The sequence below is a fragment of the Dipodomys ordii genome, unplaced genomic scaffold, assembly GCF_000151885.1.
Source record: "Dipodomys ordii isolate 6190 unplaced genomic scaffold, Dord_2.0 Scaffold16, whole genome shotgun sequence".
Classification (NCBI taxonomy): Eukaryota; Metazoa; Chordata; class Mammalia; order Rodentia; family Heteromyidae; genus Dipodomys; species Dipodomys ordii.
In genome coordinates, this window is record NW_012267232.1 from 8,839,942 (window position 1) to 8,865,846 (window position 25,905).

At 32.8% G+C, this 25,905-nt stretch overlaps 1 protein-coding gene across 2 annotated transcripts in view; it reads left to right on the forward strand.

Moving 5' to 3' along the window:
* The window catches only part of Mdga2 (MAM domain containing glycosylphosphatidylinositol anchor 2), a 715,797-nt gene that overhangs the window by 569,683 nt on the left and 120,209 nt on the right, over nt 1–25,905 (forward strand). For both annotated transcript variants that reach the window (XM_013012262.1, XM_013012263.1), the window contains exon 8: nt 11,579–11,872. In XM_013012262.1, the coding sequence (XP_012867716.1) occupies nt 11,579–11,872 (294 nt within the window). The remainder of the gene's footprint in view (nt 1–11,578; nt 11,873–25,905) is intronic.

A 25,905-nucleotide genomic window follows, 5' to 3' on the forward strand; every position in this document is an offset into this window, starting at 1 on the left:
ATTCTTGCACAGTATGAATTAGATGAGCAATTTAAATATGTGAAGCAGACAATAAAATGATAAGCTGTGCAAATGGCTGTGTCTAAAAGCTATATATAATGAATTATAGTTCTCCATAAATGAAGCAAATGAATCCACTTTTACCAAGTCTAAGTAATACTTATAAACAAAATTTCTTTCCTTGACATTTAAACAGAAATATCCTTGCATAAAAATTAAATAAAATGTAAAACCACACAAATAAAATTGTACTAACCTGTTCACCGTTGCCTATTAGCTCAGCATGAGTGATGTATATTGTCAATGACATTATATAAGCTTTTATGTTGTTTTAATGTGAGGTGCATATTTTTACTGTGCTGTTCTGTAATTCTCAGACTAGCAGAAGGAATTGTAAAATGCAATCATGAACATCAGCAGAATATTTGTTAAAAAGTACATTATGTGTTTTGGGAAAACCCTCTTTTTATTTTTTTTCAAGTGACCAAGTTATCTACTAACAGATCTGTTAATTAAAACTCATTGGAATTAAAGAACATGTGCCTCTGATCTGCTGATGGAACATTGTGTTCAGTCATTTCATTTTGCTCTTGATAGAACATGAAAAAGCCAGCTTCCTTTTATGTCAAGATGTTTATTAAGATGTTTAGAGTATCTATTCTCATATGATAAGGCATATGCAGTGGTACACAATCAGTAGTATAATTAGGGAATTTGTAAACCACAGGCATTGTCCAGAGTGATCATTTAGAAGGAGCCTAACAGTGTCATATGGGTTCTATAAAGAGACAAATGGCCTTTTCATCATAGAAGTAAATTGACTTTTCTAGCTACTCTGCATTGAAGAGTTTGTCACTGTGAGCAACAGTTGCTCCAGAAAGCAAAAAAATAAATTACTACTTGCTTTAAAGCATCTGTCTCTTGCTATACTTTCATAAGATGCATTTGATATATTATTTAAAGCTTATCTCCTTTTTAATATAGAATTCATTCACAGGAAAGCAATAACATAATTAACATGATTCTACAGCTCTTTGTTTTTTTTTTTACTTTTTGTCTGCTGCTTTTCATGACAATACTCTGACCTTTGTGAAATGTACAGCAGTGACATTTTGCCATCCTCATAGGGAGGAATAGATGTATTTAGGGATGTCCAGACCTCATTACTTCACAGAAGTAGAACAAGAGCTGGACTCTCTCTATTATGGTGCTATTTTAGGATAATATCAAAACATAGAAATCAGGTTATTATTGCTAATGGCAAACATGACACCTTTCCTTGAATATCTTTGAAGGAGCTTCTAACTTTAAATTAGAGAGGTTCATTCTCATCCTTCCAACATATTATATTCTCATATGGGCATGGAAATGTATTCTGTGCACATGATAATGACATGAGATTTATTTCTATGTACCATCATAAGCACAATTAAGTAGTTTATTCATATTAACATTTGATTAGCCATATAGGTATCTGTGCTTATTATTACACATAAAAGAATAAGATATAATCTATGCCCTCTAGATAGAAAAATATATAGAATAATAAAGTACAATAATTGGCCTTACAGTAGGTACATCAATGGTGAGAAGATATAACTAATATTCAATTAGGTATAGTATGCATTATACCATCTTATCATTAAATGATTATTAATTTTCATTAGTGTTAACTTAAATTCTACAGGAGGAAACTGTGATTATGATTTCCAATGGCAAGATTACACATATAAAATAAGAGTTAAACCTTCAGTCCAAGTTAAAGTTTAATCTTGGTCATTTGTTATTCTTTCACATTTTCCATTGTTCTTGAAAAGTTCTTTTAGAAATAATAAATAAATACTCCAACTAAGAAGTCTCTATATATTTTAGTGTCTGTAATAAATGTAATTCTTAAATGTGGTTACTTAAATGTGTATCTGATTTTTTTCCCTAGCCATTCTGCATTGAAAAGTTTACCACTATGAACAGTTACTCTAGGAAGCATAAGTTAGAGATATTTATATATGAAGTTATATATGCAGTTAATATGTATGTATGCACACATATGAAACTACATGGATAAATCATGTCTCTCATTTATCTGATCAAGTAGTAAGGATGCAAGTGTAGTATGTACTGTGAGAATAATAGAAATTTTGAATTCCAACCTAGCATTTTAGCTGGTAAGCTTCTTTTTTCCTATAATATGTAATTTATATAATATACAATTTGGGGTGCAGTACCCTTAGCTTAAAAGTTTTAACTTAAAATTCATTGATTAAATACAAACACTTATAGGATTCCAGATTCACTATATACAACTTTGAAAAAATAATGCCAAACATGAAAGAAACATAAGTAAGTAAATAAAGTTGAAGAATGCATCTTTAGTTTTCCAAAAGTTTCTGGGTTGCTTATCTTTTTAAAAATGATTTGTTACAACTTAAAAATGAACTTAGCTTAACCTTTTGTGCTATTTTGACTGTTAAATTATCTTTTATATTACAGAATAAAATTCGGTTTCTTTCAATATTTCTTGCTAGGTTATATTATTTCCTTCTATTTGTTTACTGTTTGTTAAAGAAAAAGGTTTACTTATGAGACTTTACATTTACTTATGAGACTATCATTCCTTTAATGTGTTTTAATGTACAAGAACATAGGCAAGAAGTCAGGAAAGGGAAATTAGACAAAGGAATAAGTATATACTTTAATATCTCCTTCCAGAGAGAGTCATAGACAATTCCTCAATTTGTTCTTGTACTTTAAAATTGTTCTAGGAAATAGGTTATGATAACTTCCAAGTTAGATGACCAGTCTATAGGAAGTTAATAACCACTGGATACTTGAAAACTTAACCAAAAGGTATTTTAGTTTACCTCAGCTGGAGTCCTATTTATTTATTTTCCTTGACATTGTAATAATAGAACCCCTGTTTGTTTGCAACTGGTGTTATAGCTTGGGAAGCAGAGAAACTCTGAATGTTACACAGAGAATGATTTTCTGCTTTATTCTTTCATCTTACATTTGGTATTCTGTTGAATCCCTCTGAGACTATTCTTGTGCCACAGCAACACCTGCTGGGAGAGGGAAGTTGGAACAGCCAGAATGGTTGTCTGCCAAAGTTGTTTTTCTGATTGAATAGCACTGCATGCCTTCCATCCTCTAATGCCAAACCTTCTATGTGGCTACCTCCAGGATCCTACTTCTCCCCATATGCTTCACATAACTGACAATACCACTCTAATAAGATTTCCCAACACTTTCTAAAATAAGCATTGAGTATATGAGAGTGTATGAATGTACATTTCCCTTCCCTTAGAATTTCCAGATGCAATTCCTCGCCTTTTGGAAATTCATGTTTGATATTCCTGTTCCATTGTCAGATTTGTCAAATAATATCAATCATGTATTAATAGCATCCTCTAATTGGTTATGGGTGAGGTAACATGCTTTAAAGTATGTGTCAGTGCAAATAATAAAAGGCAGTTTGTATTTACCCAGTACAATAAGAGATATATTTATTCTAATTCATATCATAGGCAGAAACAGTAGGCTAGCACCTGCTGTGAAGGCACTTATAAATAAGTGCTTATTTCTTATGTAACTTACCACAGGGTTGTAAGTGCTAGAAGCCTTAGAAGTTGGTGCATGGGTGTTCTATTTTACAGCTAGATAATCTTTTCTTAGCTGCTAACTGTAGAAAGTCACAAAGTGGACATATGATTCAGTGCTACCCAATGCTTCCATATGAGGCTGTATTATTTCTAACTATCATTACTAAGACCAAATCAAAATGTAATTGTAGTGGTAATATCAAATTACTGTTTGGTGGATTCTTTACAATTAAAAATAGGTCGTATTCATGTTTGAAAAATGATCTTGAAAGTTATATAGTTTACCATTAAGCATTAGATAATCTTAAAGTAATTATTCAGCAATTGTATTCTCACCTGCTTGTTTAGTAACATTGGTTATAGACCTATCAATCAATCAACAGTCTATTCAATACTTGAAAACTAATTTAAAATGCCACACAGCATACAAGCTACTGAAGAAATAGAAGACCCTGGTGCTTAAATTAGCCTGTTTGAGTGACACATGAAAATAAATATACATTTTGTCAACATATAGAGTAAATTGGCATATTATCATTTAGAGACAGGAAACACAAAGAACCCAGAAAGTAGGAGAGAGTAAATAGAACACAAAACTTAAACTGAGTCTTAAAGAATGAAGGAGAACCACTGAGTGGGTCTGGTGAAAAGTGAGAACTTGAGAATGAATTACCAAGGCCCACAGTCTGTGTCTATTAAACAGATCCTAAATCCTGCCTGGATTGAGTACAGAGCTTGCCTAGGACCACTAGGACTTATTGAAGATGAAAGGCAAAACAAGCCATGAGTTTTAGGCATTCTCTCCAGGAAAATGAGGAGCACCTGTAGAGATGTAGATGAATTTTAAGGAATAGTATATTTTTTTTCTTGTTAAAAAGTTGAAAGAAATGTTCATAAATTAAATTTTAACAATCCATTTATAAAAGGAAAAATAATCCAGAGGGAAACATGACAAGGAAATATATTTTATTCACTTATATTTCAAGGAAATTGTAATATTTCAAAACAATGGATTCTAAGTACTATATATCATGTAATGTGCCCTATTATCTTCTTGCACTCATTTTTAATTACTAGTTGTTTCTAGTAAGCATGTAGTAGCAACCATTATTTCTTTAGTTATAAATGAGCAGCAGTAGGTTCCTCAGCTCAGGTGTCCTACTACATATGGTCCACTAACTGGGAAATTTCAGCATAGCTTCCAAGTGTATCCTACTGTGTTCTATTAATTGATACATAATTATTAATTGTAGTGAAAATGAGGCAAGCTTATTAGCTTACACACTATTTTTAGGACTTGAATTGTAGTTATTTTTAAGTGGAAAGATATTCTTCAATTTGCCTTAAACCATCAACTGAGTATTTTTAGTGCTCATTAAGCATGTGCTATAATTCTAGCTACTCTGGAAGCTGAGATTTGTGCATCTCTGTCAGCACAAACAGAAAAATCTGTGAGACTCTTACTTCCAGTTCAACACCTAAAAATGCCAGAAATGGAGCTGTGGCTCAGAAGGTAGAGTATTAACCTTACGTTTAAAAAGTTCAGGTCATGAATTCAAGCCCAGGATCAACATGAAAAGAAATGTAAGAAAGAAAAAAGACATGTTACTCCTGGTGTCTTGATGAAAATTGTTAGATTTGCAAATTCTTAAGGTCCACAAAAATGACTTTGTGATTTATCAAAATATCCTATGTGGCTGGAATTACAGGCATACATTATCACATCTAGCTTCATTCCTACTTTAATGTATTAATTTCTATCTGGCCAGCATGGCAATTCTTACCTGTAGCAATCATGTTAATAAGATTATACTTTCTGTAAAATACTGTTTATGTTTTATTATGAATTATAATTTGAAATACACATATCTGTAGTAAACTATTCCCCCAAATTCAAGTATAATTTAATTTAGTGCCATACTTGCTTCAGGATTGTAGCAAGTAAGAATCTGATTGATCTACTGGAGCAAATTCCATTTGTTACTTAATTTGTTGTGATTATTTCAAAGAATGATATATCTTTAATTTTAATGTATAATACTAAATGACAATTTAACTAGTTCTGCAGTTTTAATGAATAATTGCAGAGGCTGTTTTTAATTAGCACAGTATTTTCCCAGAGTTCACATATACTAACCTACTCTCACATTTTTTTGAGGAAGAAAAATGAGTAACTTATTTTCCAAGTAAAGACTAAAGAACTTAATTTACTCAGGTTTCCCCCCTAGGAAGAAATGTCAATATTTACCTTTTCTATACTTGTTTTATTTTATAGTATGTGATACAATTGAAAAATTCACCAAAAAATTGTCTATCTCTATGCTTAGACTGAGACACTGGGTTTTATACCATCTTTTTCAAGTTTCTCTGATTGGACTATCTCTTATAGTTGAATTTCTGATGAGAAAAATTATAGAAAGAGATATGTATAGACTCTTTGTCAGAAAATATCTCTGTATTTTTATCTGATGAGATGTTTTCTCCTAGCACTAGTACAGATCTTCAGGTTTTTATACTTAATTTGTTTTCATTAAGAGGCAAAATTAAAAAAAATAAAAACATATAAACAATCAAGATAAAATAAAATAGCATTTTCAAATTGCCTCCTTCCTCACTTTAATTTATTTAATTTTACTTTCAACTTTCAGTTTATCTATTTAAGTATTGATTATTCTTTTTTATTGTGAAAATAATATACAGAGAGGTTACAATTACATGAGCAAGGCAATGACTACATTTCTTATCAAGCATTGTTGTCTCCTCTTTGTTTTTTCCTACCATCCTTGCCTTCCTATAACCACTACCCACCTCCTCCGCTCCCACCAAAGTTGTAAAGCTCATTTTTCAACATAGCATGTTGTGCATGTCATTGTTGCAATGGGTCCACCTGTATCCCTATTTAAACAATTTGTTTTTTCCTTTCCCCTCCCCAAATTATACCAACATCAAATACAGTGAAAACAGGGGTTATACCATGGGGAAGGGACAAACAAAGCAACAAAAAATCAGCTTATAAATATGCTAGAAAAAATAGCAAGGAAGAAAAAAACCACTTGTGTCCTTAAAGAAGACTGGAAAAAAATTCTGAAATCTCTTACCACGTTGACAACCCACAAATCGCAAGATAAACCTCAGAAATACACCCAAAATTTCTGCATTTTCAAGTGATTTCACTACTTACTAAATCACTAATTATACAATCACTGTACTTAGTTGCTATTATCCCTTTTGTTAAAAATGTCCAAGATTTGAATGTGTCACGTTTACTTCTATATTCTTTGCTTTCCATTTTTTCCTTTCCTATTTTCTACCTCTCCTTCGTTTCTTAGTTAATTTATAGCTTCCCAGGCAATGCTAGGGACTGAGGCAGACATCAGACCTTAACAATAGAGTAAGAATCTCTGTGCATTTAAGGGCTGTCTTCTCAGGAATGAAATAAAAGCCAGAACTCAAGTACAGGTTAAGTGCATGTACAGTACATGTAGTTCAGGGGAGTGTAAACCCAGCTCAGCTTAGCAGAAGACAAAGTTTCTACAGAGTAATACTATTTTAACTGACTTTCAACAGATAGGTTAGGCAAGGGCCTCACACTCTGAACGTGTGAAGAAGAAAAAAAAATAAACACTGATTATTCAAGAGTTCTGAGGCTGGCCATTGACTGCAATTTAGTGGTTACTATGTTACTATTTCCAGAGTAATACATTACTATCCCTGCAAAACGGAGTTTCATTTTATGAGGTTGTTGAGTTAATACTCAAATTTCTCTAGATTTCTTAGAGCCTTTGATAAGTTAATATGTGCTGGGTATATTATAAAAATCGAAAGAAAACATTTTAAGAAAATAAAATTTACAAATATACTACATATAAAGAAAAACACTTTAAATTTTTTGGTGTAATTTTTTCTGAATTTTCTTTTTCACTAGGTTTGTCCCATATGTGTCTATTTTTTCTAATTGTCAATAAGTGGCAATTACATCCTGTCTTTATTTATAAACTAAATGTAAAATTCTCTACTGAGTTTCTATTATATGTGACAATATGCTGAATGTTGACAATATAAAGATATAATGATAATATTCTCCCATTCAAGAAACTCTCTGTTGACATTCATTGATAAGTCTTCTTAAAAATGTATTTTATTATTTTTGACATTTAGAATATTGTGTGATGGGATTGATGCATAGTAGTTAAGCAAATACATTAGTATTTACTAATATATGCGAATATAGAAACAAAGATATTAGTCTTTTCTAATATAAAGAACTGGCTACTAGAATGTATGCAGATAGCAATGTTTTATTCAATAATAGTAGTCACCGCTATTCATACTACTCACTAATATCTTATTCTTGTTGGAAATCAATTCCTTTATCAATAAATATAGCTCTATTCCATCATATTTTAAAAGTTTGTTATATTGTATTGTGTGACGGTTCTATGATTTATTTAAAAAACCATTAGGCTATTTTCATTTTTCAAATTGGATCAGGGTTAAGATGCGAACTTTCACTTAGGTTTATAGTTTTCTTGACAGGAACAGAATTATGCCTGTGATGACAAATACATAGAAAGGAAGCAGGAGTCTTGGACTGAGACTGTTGACAGGGACTGCTCTGAAAATACTGTCACAAGAAAGGAAAAGGATGATCTTAGTATACTGTCACAAGAAAGGAAAAGGATGATCTTAGTATACTGTCACAAGAAAGGAAAAGGATGATCTGTACTAAGAAAAGTAACTTTGTCCATAAAAAAAATAGACAGGGGTGAGAGACATAGTGGATAAAGAAACATCAGGATTTGGCTGGTTTTTGGAAGTAGAGGAATAGAAGCATACATCAAACCAAGAAAACTGTGATTTATTTTGTAAACAGGACATATTGATAACTGAACTGAGAAATAAGTAGTTCGTATGTTCTAAGGTTTGAAAAATTGGGAGAATATAAAGTATTGTGTTCATAGGTTGGAAGACCCTTGAGGAAAAGTTAAAAAATATACTATCAATGTACAAAATAGAAATCTCCATGAGAACAAATAACAGAGATCTCTTTATAGAAATAATTAACAGAGCTAAGTGTAGAGTCATAGGTTGAAATAAAATCTAGTATGGAAATTTTGAGAAGATATAAATTCTCTTTGCTAAGAGAGTTGAGAAATCCTCAACCTGACTTCATATTTTGAAGTATTATAGAAACAAATACACATTGAACCACACTTTGGTGAAGTTTTGCTAATTAGGAATGTCTGGGCTAGTCTATCAAAACAATATAAATAGCCAAGATTAAAATTGAGGTTTAAGCCCGGCGCCAGTGGTTCACACCTGTAATCCTAGTTACTCAGGAGGCTGAGATCTGAGGATCATGGTTCAAAGCCAGCATGGGCAGGAATGTCTGTGAGACTCTTATCTTCAGTTGACCACCAGAAAATCAGAAGTGGCTTTGAGGCTCAAGTGAGCTGAAAAGCTGGGGACAGCGTCCAAGCCCTGAGTTCAAGCCCCACAACCAAGCAAAAAAAAAAAAAAAATGAAAATGAAAAAGAAAAAGAAAAAAGAGATTTAAATTCCTATTTTTTTAATTAGTTAGGTGGAATGAAATTGTCTAAATTTATAAATAACAAATATGCAAGAGAAATTTTAGACAATATAATGTTAGCATTTTTGAAAGATATACTCAGGCTTTATTTTAATTAGAATGACTCATGATATAAGTTCCTAAATATCCATCCTAGTAAGTTAGAAAATAAAGACTTTTGTTTGATACTTCTTGTCTCATTAAGTCTTTACTATTTATACCTATAAGTTAATCATCAAAACATTGGGATAAAAAAAACAACATGTAACTTCTTAGTTTCAAAAATGAAGAAATGAATATGCAAAATGTTTACTTGTGGTCAGGGTCAGGTGACATGTTTCCAGAATTGATATGGATTAAACACTAAAAGAAATAGTACTCCATTGAATCACTCTTTAAATTTATTATTTCATTTAGTTCACAGAGATTGAAAATAAATCTGTATTTATTTACTTTATCTTGTAGGCAATTTTGAAATGTATGGAAAATATTCCAGCATAGGTAGATGCAGTTGTTCATGTTATGAGACAAGACAGGGAATTTGGAAAATATAGATCATAGAGTCCTTCATATTTCCTTTTTGACCCTTTCATACTGTTTGTCCATGAGACAAAGACACCAATGGAGCCAGAGCAGGAACAAGAAGAAGGCAGTCCAGGGCTTACTTTCAAGTGTTGTGAGAGCTACTTCCACACTCATGTCTCTATTATACTCTGTTCAAATCCAAATATTTGTCTTCTCTTGCTCTCAATGTTCTCATTTGTTAAATTTTAGTATTAAATATTGAACCTTAAGCTTGTCAAGAAAAGTTAACAAAAACACAAATTTCCTGGGGCCAAAAATAATAAGGTTGCAACAAATGTTAACTGCTTAGGTTATTTCTGGTATTCTATCTTATTTCTCAGGAAGGTGAATAAATATTGCAGTCCTATTGAAATTATTTATTACATGGAACTGTTTAGGATTGCATCATCACTTCATGGTTTATGGAAACAAACAAATTATCTGGTTAAATTACGAGTTTCTACAAGGTAGCTATTTGTTCTACAATGGTGGTTAATACTCTCCCTCTTCTGAATTCTGAGATGCTATTTGTATTATGTAAGTAGTTCTTATTACCTTGAATTACCTGAAGGAATTAAATGATAAAGGAAATGTGAAAATATTTTAAAAGCAAACTGTGTTCATATTTTAGTCTTGAATTTATTTTTTTACTACATGTAGTAAAGAAAACTTCATTTCAACAATAGTTGAAAAAACAATTTTAAGCTGTTTGTGTTAGTACTGGAACCAGAGCAGAGAAATAATGTATGAGAGAACAAAACTTATTTATTTTAATCTATATGTTAAGCTATCTTTAAAAGGGGCATGTAAGAATCAGAATTACCCATGTTTATGATTATTCTTATTCTGTTTACCCTGTACTTTTTTAGTAGATACTACATTCTAGAAACCATTATGAATTCAGATAAAACCATAAAAACAATGAAAATTTTCTAGTGGAATAGGTGGCAATGTTTGTAAAAAAATCATTATGTAGCACTTTCCTTATCTGAATTTATTTAATCTCAACATGAATATATATATATATATGTATATATTCCAATATATTAAGTTCCAGATAAATCAATCTAATTTTCATCTAACTCTGCTGAGCACAACCAGAGACAAGATCTACCAGAGGATAGTTATCAGTCTTATATTAATTTAAATGTATTTTGAAAGTTTCTTTAAAATTAATTCTGTAGTAGTAGTGGCAACATTGTGAGAAATGGTTCTAGGACTTCAAAAGCATTTTCAAGTGAAGTCATATGAAATTCAAGTGACAAAAAAACTTAAAATCTTAAACAGGAGAATGGGATGGACTGCCACATGCTTTGTGATAGTTATGAATATATAACAATCAGTTTTTCCATTAAACCCCCGCTAGAGAGAAAACAGACTGGACATCTTCTCAATTTGACAACAGATTTTATACCGAAGACATTATGTTCTATCCCAAGCTTTTCATTTTCCCTTTCTTACTACTTCTGTTCACAGTGTTAAGTCTTTCCAGTTAAATCTTATCCTCAGCTAGCCAGATCATTTTTCTTTGACAGATAAATATTGAAGAACCAGTAATGGTCAATAATTGCCAGGTATTGAATAGAGTTTTCTTATATGGACCATTTACTTGCCAATGTAATACCTCGATAATGGTGAAAATGTTTGCACTCTTTATGAGAGAATGCTTAATGAATACAATTTAGAATTATTTAAAGTGAAGATATGCTTTATTAATTCCCATGGTCTCTATATTTTTTATCACATTCTTCAACCCACAGAAATTGTTTCCTTATGATATTCTGTGTCTGCATATGCCTTACCAGTTTATACTAACCTTGAAAAATTTTCTTTTTCCCATTTCAAGTTCCACCCAATCTGACTGTTCCACAGGAAAAATCACCTTTGGTCACCAGAGAAGGAGACACAATAGAACTGCAATGTCAAGTAACTGGAAAACCTAAACCAATCATCCTTTGGTCTAGAGCGGATAAAGAGGTGGCCATGCCTGATGGGTCCATGCAAATGGAGAGTTACGATGGAACACTGAGGATTGTGAACGTGTCTAGGGAAATGTCAGGAATGTACAGATGCCAGACCAGCCAGTACAATGGATTTAACGTGAAACCAAGAGAAGCCTTGGTGCAGCTCATCGTTCAGTGTAAGTGAATTCCTTTTCTAAAATGTATTTCGATCTGGGAATAGAGAACGAAATGATTGCATTAGCCTCTGAGTAAAATGAGGTGAATTTTGAAAGTGAATTAAGATAAAATATTTCTTCTATCTCATTGCCACCCAGTTTAAATTAGTTTTCTATACATCTGGTTATTACTTAGCTATTGGAAAAGAATTGTGTTTATGTGTATTACGGTAATGATCATAATGAGGGTACACGGCTGGTTAATGGAAGAATCAACAAACTAATGGCTAAGAACTGTCTGTGTGCAATGAAGCCATGTGGTAGCTGGAAATAATTGTTATTTCATGTTCTACGACTCTTTTCTTACCAGAATTCATGTCTCTGCTTCAGGCAATCGCATGCTCATTGTCCAACTTATCTACCTATTTTAAGGAAGCTCTCTTCTGTAGTTGTGGAGGCCTAATCACTGAAATGCTGTGTTTGCATATCTGAAGCTGTAACAGTGGATTATACAATTACCTAGTAATAGAGAGATAATTCAAACAGATTTTCCCTACAGAGTTTCTGCCCAACTTATAGCATCAGATAAGTGCTTAATTGTGAAGCAGGAACAGGATAATTACTAAACTGTGTTTTATTTAAATCATGTTGTGCTTCTGACAGAAGATCCTGTAGACATTGTGGGCCCTTTATTTGCTTTTAAAAGTATCCGAGTCCATTCAAGAGCTTAAAAAAATGGAGGGATGTTTCTGGTCATCATATTAAAATCAGCACAAAATTTTAGTATTCAAGCTTAAGACAGTGTATTATCAGAAATACTGATTGTCTCTTTTATAATTGATAAAGGGCACCAATAAGAACAGGTAAGATTCTTTAAATGTAGGTAAAAAGTTGTGACATTTTTTGCATTGTGAAGCAACTTCTTCTGGAAAGGGTACAACCTAGCAGAGTTTCTCTGAGAGCCAAGTCTCCCTGCCATGACTACTAGAGGCCAGAAAACTTTCCATTTCTGGTGAGAATGTCACCGTATCTTTTGCAAAACGTATTTCTACCTCTTCTGAAGAATCTGGTTAAGTATGTGTCTGAGTTCAAATAACTGATAGCAACTATTCCCAAGGCTCATGCTCCATAAGTGAAGTCCCTACCAGTCTGAGTTCAAATAACTGATAGCAACTATTCCCAAGGCTCATGCTCCATAAGTGAAGTCCCTACCAGCAGATTCCACCTACATATTTACCCTAAGGCTTACTTCAATATGCCTAATAATGGAGGATCCTTGATAATATATTTTAAATGATAAGCAGTGTAACATTTAAAGTGATTTTATTTTTTTTATTTGGACATTGGATATTAATGGTACTTGAATACTGATATGCTATAAAATGTCATATCATATATATGCATAAAGATATGCATGCATGCATACATACATGCATGTTTCATATCATCTTCAGTAGTTAGTTCTACCATTCTAGATCACAAGCCAGCTTTTTATCTTTATGCACTTTTTATTGCTAGTAATATATATTTTACCTTGTAGCTGTTCGTTAGTTTTTTTAGTAAATGCAAATTATAATAACAAAAATATATACAATAATAAGTATATAATATGTTTGTAAGTATATATATATACATATGTATATATGCATACATATGTTTATAAACATATATACATATACATTTACATAAAAGTATATATATCCATATTAAATATAAGTGATAAATGTCCATGTTGTAGTAAGATCAATTAAAGCTGTAGATCTCCAAATCTGATTATTCATTCCCTAGCAGTAAATATTTTGTTAAAAAGAAAACAACACAATTTGTAAAGATACATAATTTATTAAAATTTTTAAATTATTCACTCCATTTATTTAGGCTGTTCTTAAAGTATATATATATATAACATCTGTCAGAATCTAGAATTATTACTAACCATTTCATATGTCATAGGTTCACAATAATTTAACAGAGTAAATTATTATAATATAGTTCAAGTTTCTTATTCTTAGAAGAGAGGTTTATTTTGAAGATGTTCTAGATTTCTCACTTGAAATTAGAATATATAATACAGACCAAATTAGGAAATACCAAATGTGTTTTTCATTTTAGAGTATAAAAATGTTTTAAAATTGAACCTAGTTGAAGAAATGATGAATGAAACAGACATTGAGAATGTCAAATTTTAATGATAGTATTATTGTCAACCATTAGTTTTATTCACATGAGTCTGGAATCATGAAATATCTTTTGCAGCAGGCACTTGGGGGATATGCCTATAATCCTAGATATTAGGAAGGCTGAAGTCTAAGGATCATGGTTCAAAACCATCTGGGGAAAGAATGTCTGTCAGATTCTAATCTCCAGTTAACCACCAAAACAAGTGAAACTGTGGCTCAAGTGGTAGAGTGCTAACCTTGATTGAAAATGCTAAGGGACATCACTTAGGTCTTGAGTTCAAGCCTTAGTACCACCCAAACAAATGTATAAAGAAATAAGGTTTTAAATTAATATTCTAGTTCATTTTTTATTTGAAACATTAGAAAAAATGATGTTATATCATTTTATTATATCATTTATATACCATAATATATATCATATATGTTATTTGATTCACTTAAAACTAATAGTATATAGGGTTAGCAAAAGAAACAAAATAATTCCCTACGCAAAGATAATTAATAAGAGAAATTTAATATTAAGTAAAAATGCCATTGGACTCTCATGTGTATATGTTAAATGAAGAAACTCAGATATGTCTACTAAAATCAAGTTATTTTTATCATAGTTTCAAAATGTGATTATAAAATTATACTGTAATTTGATGGGCTGCACTATTTTATCTTATTTAGAGAGGTGAATCTTAAAGTTTTTGTTTTGTTTGCTTTTTTTCTAGTGCTGGGGCTTCAACTCAAGGCTTCCTGCTCTTGCTTGGCTTTTTCACTTTACCACATGAACCCTGGCTTTCTGTTGGTTAACTGGAGATAAGAATATCACTAACTTTCTACCCAGGCTGTCTTTGAATCTCAGTATTCAGATTCCAGTGTTCTGGGCAGCTAGATTACAGATGTAAGCCATCAGCTCCTGACACAGTAATGTTTAAATGTTTTATTAAAGTGAGTGTAGCTGGGCACTGATGGCTCAAACCTGTAATACTAGCAACTCAGGAGTCTGAGATCTGAGGATCTAGGTTCAAAGCCAGCCAGGTCAGGAAAGATCATGAGACTTTTATCTCCAATTAACTACCAGAAAGCCAGAAGTGGTGGTGTGCCTCAAGTGGTAGAGTGCTAGCCTTCAGCAGAAGAGCTCAGGGACAGCTCCCAGGACTCCAGTTCAAGTTCCACAACCATTACATACACATACAAAATAAAAGTGAGTGTAATGTCAACTACATATTTTGAGGCTCACCTGGAGGTTATTATTTGCAATGAATGTCACCTGGCTGGTAAGGGTCCACCATGCACAAACACATTTGTATGTAACAAATGACATGATATTTCTCTCAGGAAGTAGAAAACTATATTAAAAAAAGACTGACAAGAGTAAGTTGTATAAAGTAAAGCTTCCTATTTAGCTCTAGATTATGTTTCTTGCTCCTTTACTACATCTGTTATCCAAATTAAGGAAATTCATGACAGAAATTAATCACATCTGTTGAGAAACCAAAGACCCCATTTCTGTATCCAAAGTAAGAATGAATTAGAAGAAAAAAATGTAATCAGACACTGGAGGCACATCTCTGAAGTTCTAGCTACAAATGTGGCTAAAATATGGAAGTTCAGTGTTCAAACCAGTATAGAAGTATCCAAGAGATTACATCTCCGAAGTAATCAAGAAAAATTCATGCTGGACTCTTGGCTCAAGGGATAGAGTTCTAATGGAGCAAGCAAGCTGAGCAAGCATAAGACCCTGAGTCAAATGCTGGTACTAAACCAAAAGAAAAGGCCATAGATTAGGGCTTTTTTTGTTTAATATCAAGAATCCTAATGAACAGTGTGTATCTGTTATTTTCAATCAAAATAAATATCCATAAAAGTGTAATTTCAGGAAATATATGAATGAAAGCAAATTAAAGACAATGGAAAACATGTAGCAAAGATTCTCACTTTATGAAAATAATTGAATGATTTTCTACAGTGTTAAGATTTATAGAATGACTATATTGAAGCAATATAACTACTTTTGGGATTTTTATAACAAATTATTCTTAGCTGGGTGCCAGTGGCTCACTGGTATAATTCTACCAACTCAGGAGGCTGAGTTCTTTGAATCATAATTTAAAGCCACACAAAGCAGAAAGAGCCATGAGACTTTTATCTTCATGTTACCAGAAAAAAAGCCACAAATGGAGGACTGACTCAGGATGGAAAGCACAAGCCTTGAGCAAAAAAGCTAAGTTACAACACTCAGACCCTGAGTTTACATCCTAGTACCAGCACAAAAAATATTCTGAAAATGTCAGAACTAGAAATTAATCTGAGGGTAATATGAAATCTAAAAACCCAAGCAAAAACAGGATTCACCTAGAAAAATGTTAAGGACTACCCAAAGTAATTTACAAATGTCAAAACACAATTTTTATTTGCAATTTGAGGAATAAAATATTCTGAATAGCTTTAATGATTAAGGTGGGTTTCTTATTTCCTATCATAATTCAGTCCATCTCTTTTTACCCTTGTAAACACGATAATTCAATGTTGCCTCTCTGGCTATTTTCTGTCACTCATTTATGTTCAAGGCGTTTCTTGAAATCTCTTGCAGCATTTACGTGACTGAGCATCATCTTTTTAGTTTGCTTCTTGGTGATTCTGGAGGTCCATACTGGGTAGTTCTATACCGATTGTCATTAGTTTGCACAGACCACTTTCAAAACTTACTGAAAACCATGAATTTTAGCAGAGATACTAGATGCTTTGTTTCATTAATTTAAACCATTTATTTCATTCTTATTTCAGCATCTCCTTCCTCAAAATTCTTCTGTAATACCTTCTGTAATACCTGTAGAGTTAAAATGAATAGCGCGCACACACACACACACACACACACACACACACACACATAAACACATACACACACATATACACACAGAGACACACACATAGACGGATTGAATAATTTCTAATTAAAACTATTGTTATCTAATTGTAGTCACTTCTTTCAGCAGAGATATGACTTGACTCTACAAGACTTTGATTTCGTCCCATAAGTTAAATTACCTTTGTGGATGTTCAAAGATTACACTAAAAGATGAGTGATAAGTTGAAGGTTATTTTGAAAAGACACCAGGTGAGGATTATATCATGACAACATCCTCTATGTAACTCCAGGGTAAACTTTGAAAGGAGCTTTCATTTAGATTTTCTTTAACCTATAGAGTCTTACAAAAACATTTATTACAATATATATGTCTTCTGGCAAGTTATTTCTCTAGGCTTTAATTTCCTTATTTCCAATGAGGGGGAAATGTTTCCAATTTTCAGTTCATATTTCAATATTAAAATAATTTTTAAAATAACATATAAAATGTCACATAGCATATAATGAAAATCACTATTATTACCATTTTGACTTCAATTTTAACATGTAATTTATGGTACATTTTATCCTAAAATCCACTTTCTTATTTGAAGATTGTTCCTAATATACCTTTATGACTTAATGCATTCAACTGTTATATCAAATATACTATAAAGGAATATGTGATAAGTAACATAAATTTCAAGATCAAGGGTGAGGCCTATTTTTTTTAACTTATAAACTCATATGGTGGATCCATTCATTTACTGAGGGGCATCTGGGTCCATATCTTAGCTATGGTAAATAATGCTGCAATAAACATAGTTGTGCTGTTAGCTTTAGTATGGCCTTGTTTGTGATCATTCAGGTAAATGCCCAAGAGTGGGATTGCTGGGTCATAGGGGAGCTCTATGTGGAGTTTTTTGAGCAACCTCCATACTGCTTTCCAGAGTGGTTGAACAAGTTTATATTCCCACCAACAATACAGTAGGATTCCCTTTTGGCCACATCCCCTCCAACATCTGTTGTTCTTAGATTTCTTGGTTATTGCCATTCTATCTGGATAAGGTGGAATCTCAATGTTGTTTTGATTTTATGGCTGAAGAAGTTGAGCATTTCTTCATGTGTCTATTGGACATTCTTATTTCTTCTTCAGAGAAGTCTCTCTTTAAATCTTTAGCCCACTTATTAATTAGGCAGTGGTTTCTTTGAGGATTTGTTGTTGGGAGATTTGAGTTCTAAGTATATTTTAGATATGAGACCCTTGTCCATTGTATGGCTAGTGAAGATCTTCTCCCAATCCATGGGTTTTCTATTGATCTTGCTTGCTAGGTCCTTTGCCATGCAGAAAATTCCATTTGTCCAACTTTTCTTTGGTTTGTTGTCTTTCTGGGTTTCTATTAAGAAAATTTTGGCCTGTGCCAAGGAGATGACCTTCAGTAGATGAATGGATCAAGAAAATGTGATATATATATGCCTTCATCAGAAAGCATGACACTGCCACATTTGTTAGAAAATGGAAAGACTTGGAAAAAATTATATTAAGTGAAGTAAGCCAGACCCAAAGAAACACAGGCCCTATGGTTTCCCTTAATCTGCAATACCTAGTATATGTCTAGGACATGCAGAAGAAGTCAAAAGCTATGTACATATGACCATATAAACTGATGCTAAGTGAAATGAACCCAAGATAAGGACACAAGAGATTTTTATCTTTCTTGTTGTTCTTTTTAGTGTACTTACAATGTACTATGTGATTTTTTGTTTCTTTGTATGTTCTTGCCCTATGGTACAACCTCTGTTTTCACTGTATTTGATGTCGGTGCCCTGCATCTTGTATATACATTTCTCTAATTTGGAGAAGGGAAGGGATATAACAAAATGCTGAAATAAGGATACAGGATGGCCCATTGTAACAATGAGATGTACAAGCCACTATGTTGAAAATGAACTTTCCAACTTTTCAGGAATGGTGGGGGGAGGAGTTTGGGAGGTGGGGAGGAAAGGTATGGTAGGAGATAAACAAAGGAAGGGGTAACAATGTTGATAGGAAATGTATTCATTACCTCTTCATGTAAATGTAACCCCTCTGTACAGTATCTTTACAATAAAAAGTATATATTTTAAAAACAAAAACATTCAAAAAATTAATTAACTTTTTTCATGTGAAAAAACTCATACGGTGGAAAGGGCTATATATTTTTCTGGATTCTGTTTTATTAATTACAACCATTTCTGCTATAATTTCATCTTCTAGTAATCACTTGAGATTCAATATATGCCTTCATTTTTCTTATATTTTTAACATCACAATACCAAAATGATTATATTCCCAATTTATTGATCTATTGTTTTTCTTTTCTAGAGAAAACTTTGAATGAAAATTCAATTGGGTAGTAAAGCTTTAATTTTACCTTCCCACTTTAAAATATACTCTATAAGCATATGAATTGCAAAAAGTTCTGTTTTGCTTGTTTTGTTTTTGCCAGTCATGAGGCTTGAAATCTGGGTCCAGATAATATCCATGAGCATCTTTAGCTCAAGGCATGCACTCTACCCAACTTGAGCTACAGGAACACTTCTGGATTTTTTGAGTAGTTTATTGGAGATAAGAATCTCAAGGGGTTTACTGCCCAGGCTGGCATTGAACCACAATCTTCAGACCACAGCCTCCTGAGTGGGATCACAGGCATGAACCACCAGCTCCTGGCTTTGGAATGTTTTTTAGTTTGTTAAGAATGTAGTACTCAATAGGAAATGTACTCATTACCCTGCTCATGTAACTGTAACCCCTCTGTACAATATTTTTACAATAAAAAGTACAAAAAAGAAGGTAGCACTTTAAGAATTAGGCTTTTTAAATTTTTTAGTGTAAAAATACTGTACAGAGGGGTTACAGTTTCATGAGTAAGGTAATGAGTACATTTCCTATCGAGCATTGTTACCTCCTCCTTTGTTTATCCCCTAACATCCATTCCCTCCCCACCTCTCCAACTCATCCTTCCTCCCCCAAGTTGTAAAATTCATTTTCAACATAGTGTCTTGTACATCTCATTGTTACAATGGGTAAACCTCCTGCCCTTCCTGAAATTAGAAAAATGTATATACAAGATGTGAAAACAGTGGTTATACCACAGGGGAAGCACATACAAAAGAAGCAAAAAAAGCCCACATAGTATATTTTAACTATGTTAAAAATAATAGCAAGAGAGAATAAAAAGAATTGTGTCACTATCTTGGAGTTCATTTCACTTATGATCATCTTACATGGTAAAATGTACATAACTTTTTATCTTTTCTGCTTATCTTAGACTTATACTAGTTATTTCAAATAAAGGAAACCATGGGACATATGTTTCTTTGGGCCTGGCTTACTTCACTTAATTTAATTTTTTCAAAGTCTTTCCATTTCCTAACAAATAGGGCAATGCCATTCTTTCTGATGGAGGCATAGAATTCATATATATATATATATATATATATGAATTATATATACATAATTTTCTTGATTTATTCATCAACTGAGGGGCATCTGGGTTGGTTCCATATCTTAGCTATGAGAAATAATGCTGTGATTAACATGGTTGTGCTGGTAGCTTTGGTAGGACCTTGTTTGTGATCATTTGGGTAAATGCCCAAAAGTCAGATTGCTGGGTCATAGGGGCGCTCTATGTGGAATCTGTAGAAAACTAAAACTAGATCCTTATATATCCCCTGCACCAGAATCAACTCCAAATGGATCAAAGACCTCCAAGTCAAAGCAGACACCCTGAAACATTACAGGAAGGAATGGGAGAAACTCTAGGGCTCCATGACACAGGCTGAAATTTTTGTACGTTTTTTTATTATAAAAAAGCTGTACAGAGGGGTTACAGTTACAGGAGCAAGATAATGAGTACATTTTCTATTGTGCATTGTTGCCTCCTCATTTGTTTTCCCCTACCATCCCTTCCCTCCCTCCTCCACAACTCACCCCCACTAAAATTATGAAGTCTGTTTTCAACATAGTGTTTTGTACATCTTATTGTCAGAGAAAAACGCTGAAGAGGAAATAAGAATATCCAACAGACACATGAATAAATGCTCAACTTCTCTAGCCATAAAAGAAATACAAATCAAAACAACATTGAGATTCCACCTCACCTCAGGTAGAATGGCTATAATCAAGAAATCTAAGAACAACAGATCCTGGAGGGGATGTGGCCAAAAAGGAACCCTACTGCATTGTTGGTGGGAATGTAAACTTGTTCAACCACTTTGGAAAGCAGTATGGAGGTCCTCAAAAGACTCCACACAGAATTCATTTTTAATGTTAGTTAACACTAATGATAATAAAATTTATTGCCCAGTGTTCTTTCTTTAAATGTTTCTTTAGAAACATTAATCAATTGAACCGTGGCAAAATGTTACTAATTTGAAAAAAATAACATTTAATGTTTGTTCCTAAATTCTCCATCCCTTTTTCATTGTAGCTAAAGTCGTTTCTAAAAATAGAGAAGAGAAAGAAAGAAGAAAGAAAGAAAAAAGAAAGAAAGAGGGAGGAAAGGAAGGGAGGAAGGAAGGAAGGAAAGAAGGAAGGAAGGACACAAAAGAAAGAAAGGGAAGAAAGCAAAGAAGAAAAAAGGGGAGGAGGGAAGAAAGAGAGAGGGAGGCAGGGATGGAAAGAAAGAATATATAAGATAGTATTTAATTTAAACTGTGCAATATAAGAACTACATTAATGGAAAATAACAATGGTTGCAGACTTTCCTGTCCTGCAGAAGCTCCTGTCTCTTATCACCAATGTTACAGGCATCTTTTCCAGCATCCTTAAAATGGATGACCAGTTACAAAAACCACCGGCCTTACCAGTGCAGTAACTCCTTTACCCAGAAACAATTCCACTCAGAGCTGACATTCTTTTTTTTTATTGTAAAGATACTATACAGAGGGTTACAGTTACATGAGTGAGGTAATGAGTACACTTCCTCTTGAACATTGTTAGCCCATCCATTGTTTTCCCCCTACCATCCCCAGAGCTGACATTCTTTCTTTGGCAACTTCTCAGGAGTATCACCTCTCAAATATTAAAGTAAATTAAAATTAATGGATATGTGAACTTTTCTCTTTAATATTTTTCTCAAACAAAAAATTGTTGGCCTTGAAAAAAATATTCCATAACTTGAATAGCTTTTGTGAATCTCACAATTTGCACTTGCTAAGCAAATTTTCTACCACTGAAGCCACAGAACTAATTCATTTCACATTATGTGTTATTTTTTATGTACATATAGAGAGTCTTTTGTTTTTTTCCTGGACCACATTCTTAGAGTGATTCTTCTCTTCATGTCTTCTATTAGCTGGGATTACAGTCACAAATCATTATGCCTGGCTTGTTGGTAGAGATTAGACTGGGTCTTATCTATTGTTCTTAATTTATTTATTAATTTTTGAACAGGTCTCAAACTATGATTCTTCTACTTCTTCCAAATAGTTGGAAAAATAAGTGTGAGTCACCAGACCTGGCCTTGAATATTTTTTAAAAGAATACAATTATAACAAATGAATGAAAGGAGATAAATGTTTAAATAAGTGGGGATTTGGATAGTATTTAATAAAATATGCACTTCTTGTCATGTATGAGTGAAATGACAGACATAATGTTATCTTTGAGTATTCTCATTTTCTTTATATACATCACTGCCTATAATTTGTTCCATTAAAGCAATATTAATGTCTCAACATGCATATACTGTTTTAGCAGAACTAGAGCTTGAAGTAAGGGCTTTGTACTTGCTAGGCAGTTGCTCTACCACTGAATCATGCCTTTAGTTTTAAATTGCATGGTAATATTGAGAAAGGATCTCACATTTTGCCTATTTTGGGATTATCATTCTTCTATTTTAGGCTTGCAATTTAAACTAGAATTAGAAGCATGTACCACCACAAAAACTTCTACTGAAATCCTTGGAAATTTATTTTTCCCATTAGTCTTTAACTGTGATCTTATTCATCTGTTCTTCTCAAGTACCCCAGGTTACAAGTGTGATTCATGAGCAATGGCTAAAGATATATATTCTAATGTACAAGTCTGGTATATAATGTAAAGTGATGAATATTATTTTTTATATATGAGTTCAAAAATATAAGTAATTTTATCACATTTTCAATTCCCTTGTTTATTTAAAATGTTGAAATACAGATGAATTAATTCACAAGTCTCTCACACACACATTCACTCATCTACACACATCTACAATACAGATGCAGATGGTTAAAAAAATTAGACATCTGAATGTGGGTACTAAATATCTATCTATCTGCCTACTGACCAATACATCTGTTTGTCTTTCTCATTGTTGTTCCCATACATAGGAACACTTATTCCTTTAATGTATTATCTTTCCATGTCTTTGGTGATATTACACTTGCTAATTATCCTTTAATCTTCTAGCCTTGCTTTTATTTCTTCTTCTCTTGAATCAGATTTTGGTTTTAGTCTCCTCTTAGTCTATGATCACTCTATGACTTAAATTATCATTGCTGTGCTATGATTATCCTCCATATTTGTAACTGGTATACACTAGTTACTGAAAAAAATGTCAAATTAGTCTCCTGATTAATTCTAAAATCTAGTATGACTAAAGTTGAATTTATAGTCATTCCTTTGAGATACTTTTTCTCCCCTTGAATTCCTGGTGTCACCTAAAAGGATCTCTCTAAGCTAGGCACATTGTGCTTCACACCTGTAATCCTACTCAGGAGGCTGAGATCTGAAGATCATGGTTTGAAGCCAGCCAAGCAAGAAAGTCTATGAGATGCATATCTCTAATTAATCCAGAAAAAAAAACCAGAAGAAGAAAATGGTAGAGTGCTAGCCTTCAGCAGAAGAGCTCAGGAAAAGCCCCCAGACCCTGAGTTCAAACCCCAAGATTGGCACCTAAATAGACAAATAAATAAATGGACCTCTCTCAATTCTCATCTCTATGTACAAGTTCAACACTGCCTTATTTTTAGCAGCACTGTGAATGTTGGATCCTGAAAATGTCATGATTTTAAAATCAGATTTCTTGCTTTCATCATAATTTGTCTAGAATGCATTTTCATATTTGTCAGGATGGGAATAAATTTCATTAAGCCACACATTTCTTCCTATGTAAATTGAACAAAATGATGCTTGAAAAGTGTTTAGTTTCATGTTTGATGCACAGCTAGTATTTTCTGTTACAAATTCTTTCCCCAAACCTCCAAATCCATTCTTTTCTCTCAATTCCAATTGTCATTTTATCCCCTACCAGAACTTTCAACCATTTTCTCCATGCTTAGCCATCTCTTTTTCTCTCACAAGATTGTCCTGCAAGGAAGAATATTTTCATTTGCACTGACAGAACCATTTGTAACTCCGGGACACAATGATGTCTCCTGAGTTCCAGGAGCTTGAACACTACCATCTTTTCAACTACCAACTCAACTCTCCCAGTGTTTGCATTACATGTCGTGAAGTTCCTTTCCAACTCTATTGAAATGGAAGCTTGTTCTGTTTTACATAGTCTGAAAGAATAAGAACCAGCTGTGTCTGATTGGATTGGATTTGACTTGGGTAGATAGAGAGGCATGAAGCAAGCATCTTTCTTCTATGATAACTCTCTGTGGGTTTCCATTACCTGATAGCCAAAAGTCTTCTAATCTGACCATGTAAAATTATATTTCAAGTTTTCATCATGGTGAACACCTCATTATTCTGGGTACTTTGAACTCAGTACTTTCTGTCATTTCACACTCCTTCACACCCCTCCCCCCGCACCCTAACCCCCCGTATTGTGTATACCTTGATGTTATGTGTAGAAAGCCCAGCCTTTACCATTGCCATTACTCAAAACCATTTCTCCCACGGTGTACTCTGACATTTCTGTCTATGTGTAACCATGTTTTTCATATGCAGTTTTGATAGAGAAGATACAATATTTAAAGATAGTTTTCATACACAGAGATAATACACAATGGCACATTCTAAAATAAGATGAAAAATAAGGGATAATGAATATGTAGAATAGATTCTAATTTTGGAAGTGGGTTCTACTTCTCCCAGTCCCTCTTTTAATTACATAATGTGTTTCAATCTTTATCACCAATTTCTCTATGTGAATGACATAATCTCTGTTATCTAAGAGTTTGAAAATCCTTACCAATAAAAATTGATTTATGCTCAATATAAGTAGAAACACATCACATGTACTAGTATTTCAGGAACATCCTAGAAATTATGTGCTTGAATAAAAAATAGGATGTATGAATGACAAAGTTTCATTGCAAACTGTTCCTAATGTGTGTGTTTTACTGAATGATAAGAATTTTTAAGAACAATAGTTTGAAGATTAGAGCCACAGACAATTATATGTACTTACTTTGTTTAATCTAACTAATCTAGAGAAAATGCTTTACATGTGAAATCTTACTGGAGGAAAAATTCTCAAATAATGAAAAAAACTTTAGTGTTTGATGGATTATTTTTCAAATTTATGAAAAAGGTCATCTTATGAATTTTACTGCAGTCGTTCCTATTATTACTTTTGTGATTAACTTCTAATAGTATTAAATATGGCCACAAGATAGAATATTAAATTCACACATTAGTCCAAATATTCTACACAAAAAGATGTGTTATTTTGCAATTCTTATTCCAGAGACTGTTCTACTATTCTACTAAAGATATGTATGTTATTGATGAAGGCAAACATTGTCATATATAAAAGAAAATATGCTTATTAAATCAGCTTAAGTTGTTCCAATTCTGTTTCCATGTCTGTTTCGATGTAGATATTCTTTACAGCTTATCAGTAAAGAAGGTAAGTTTTCCAAGGCACTAAGAAGATATGGTAGTTTGTAAATTAGTGAGTCTTTTTGCAAAAACTGTTTTTTTTATTTTTTTTATTTTATTTGTGAAAATACTGTACAGAGGGGTTAAAATTGCATGGGCAGGATAATGCGTACATTTCTTACCAAGCATTGCAGCCTCCTCCTTTGTTTACCCTTCACATCACTTCCCAGCCTCCCCCTCC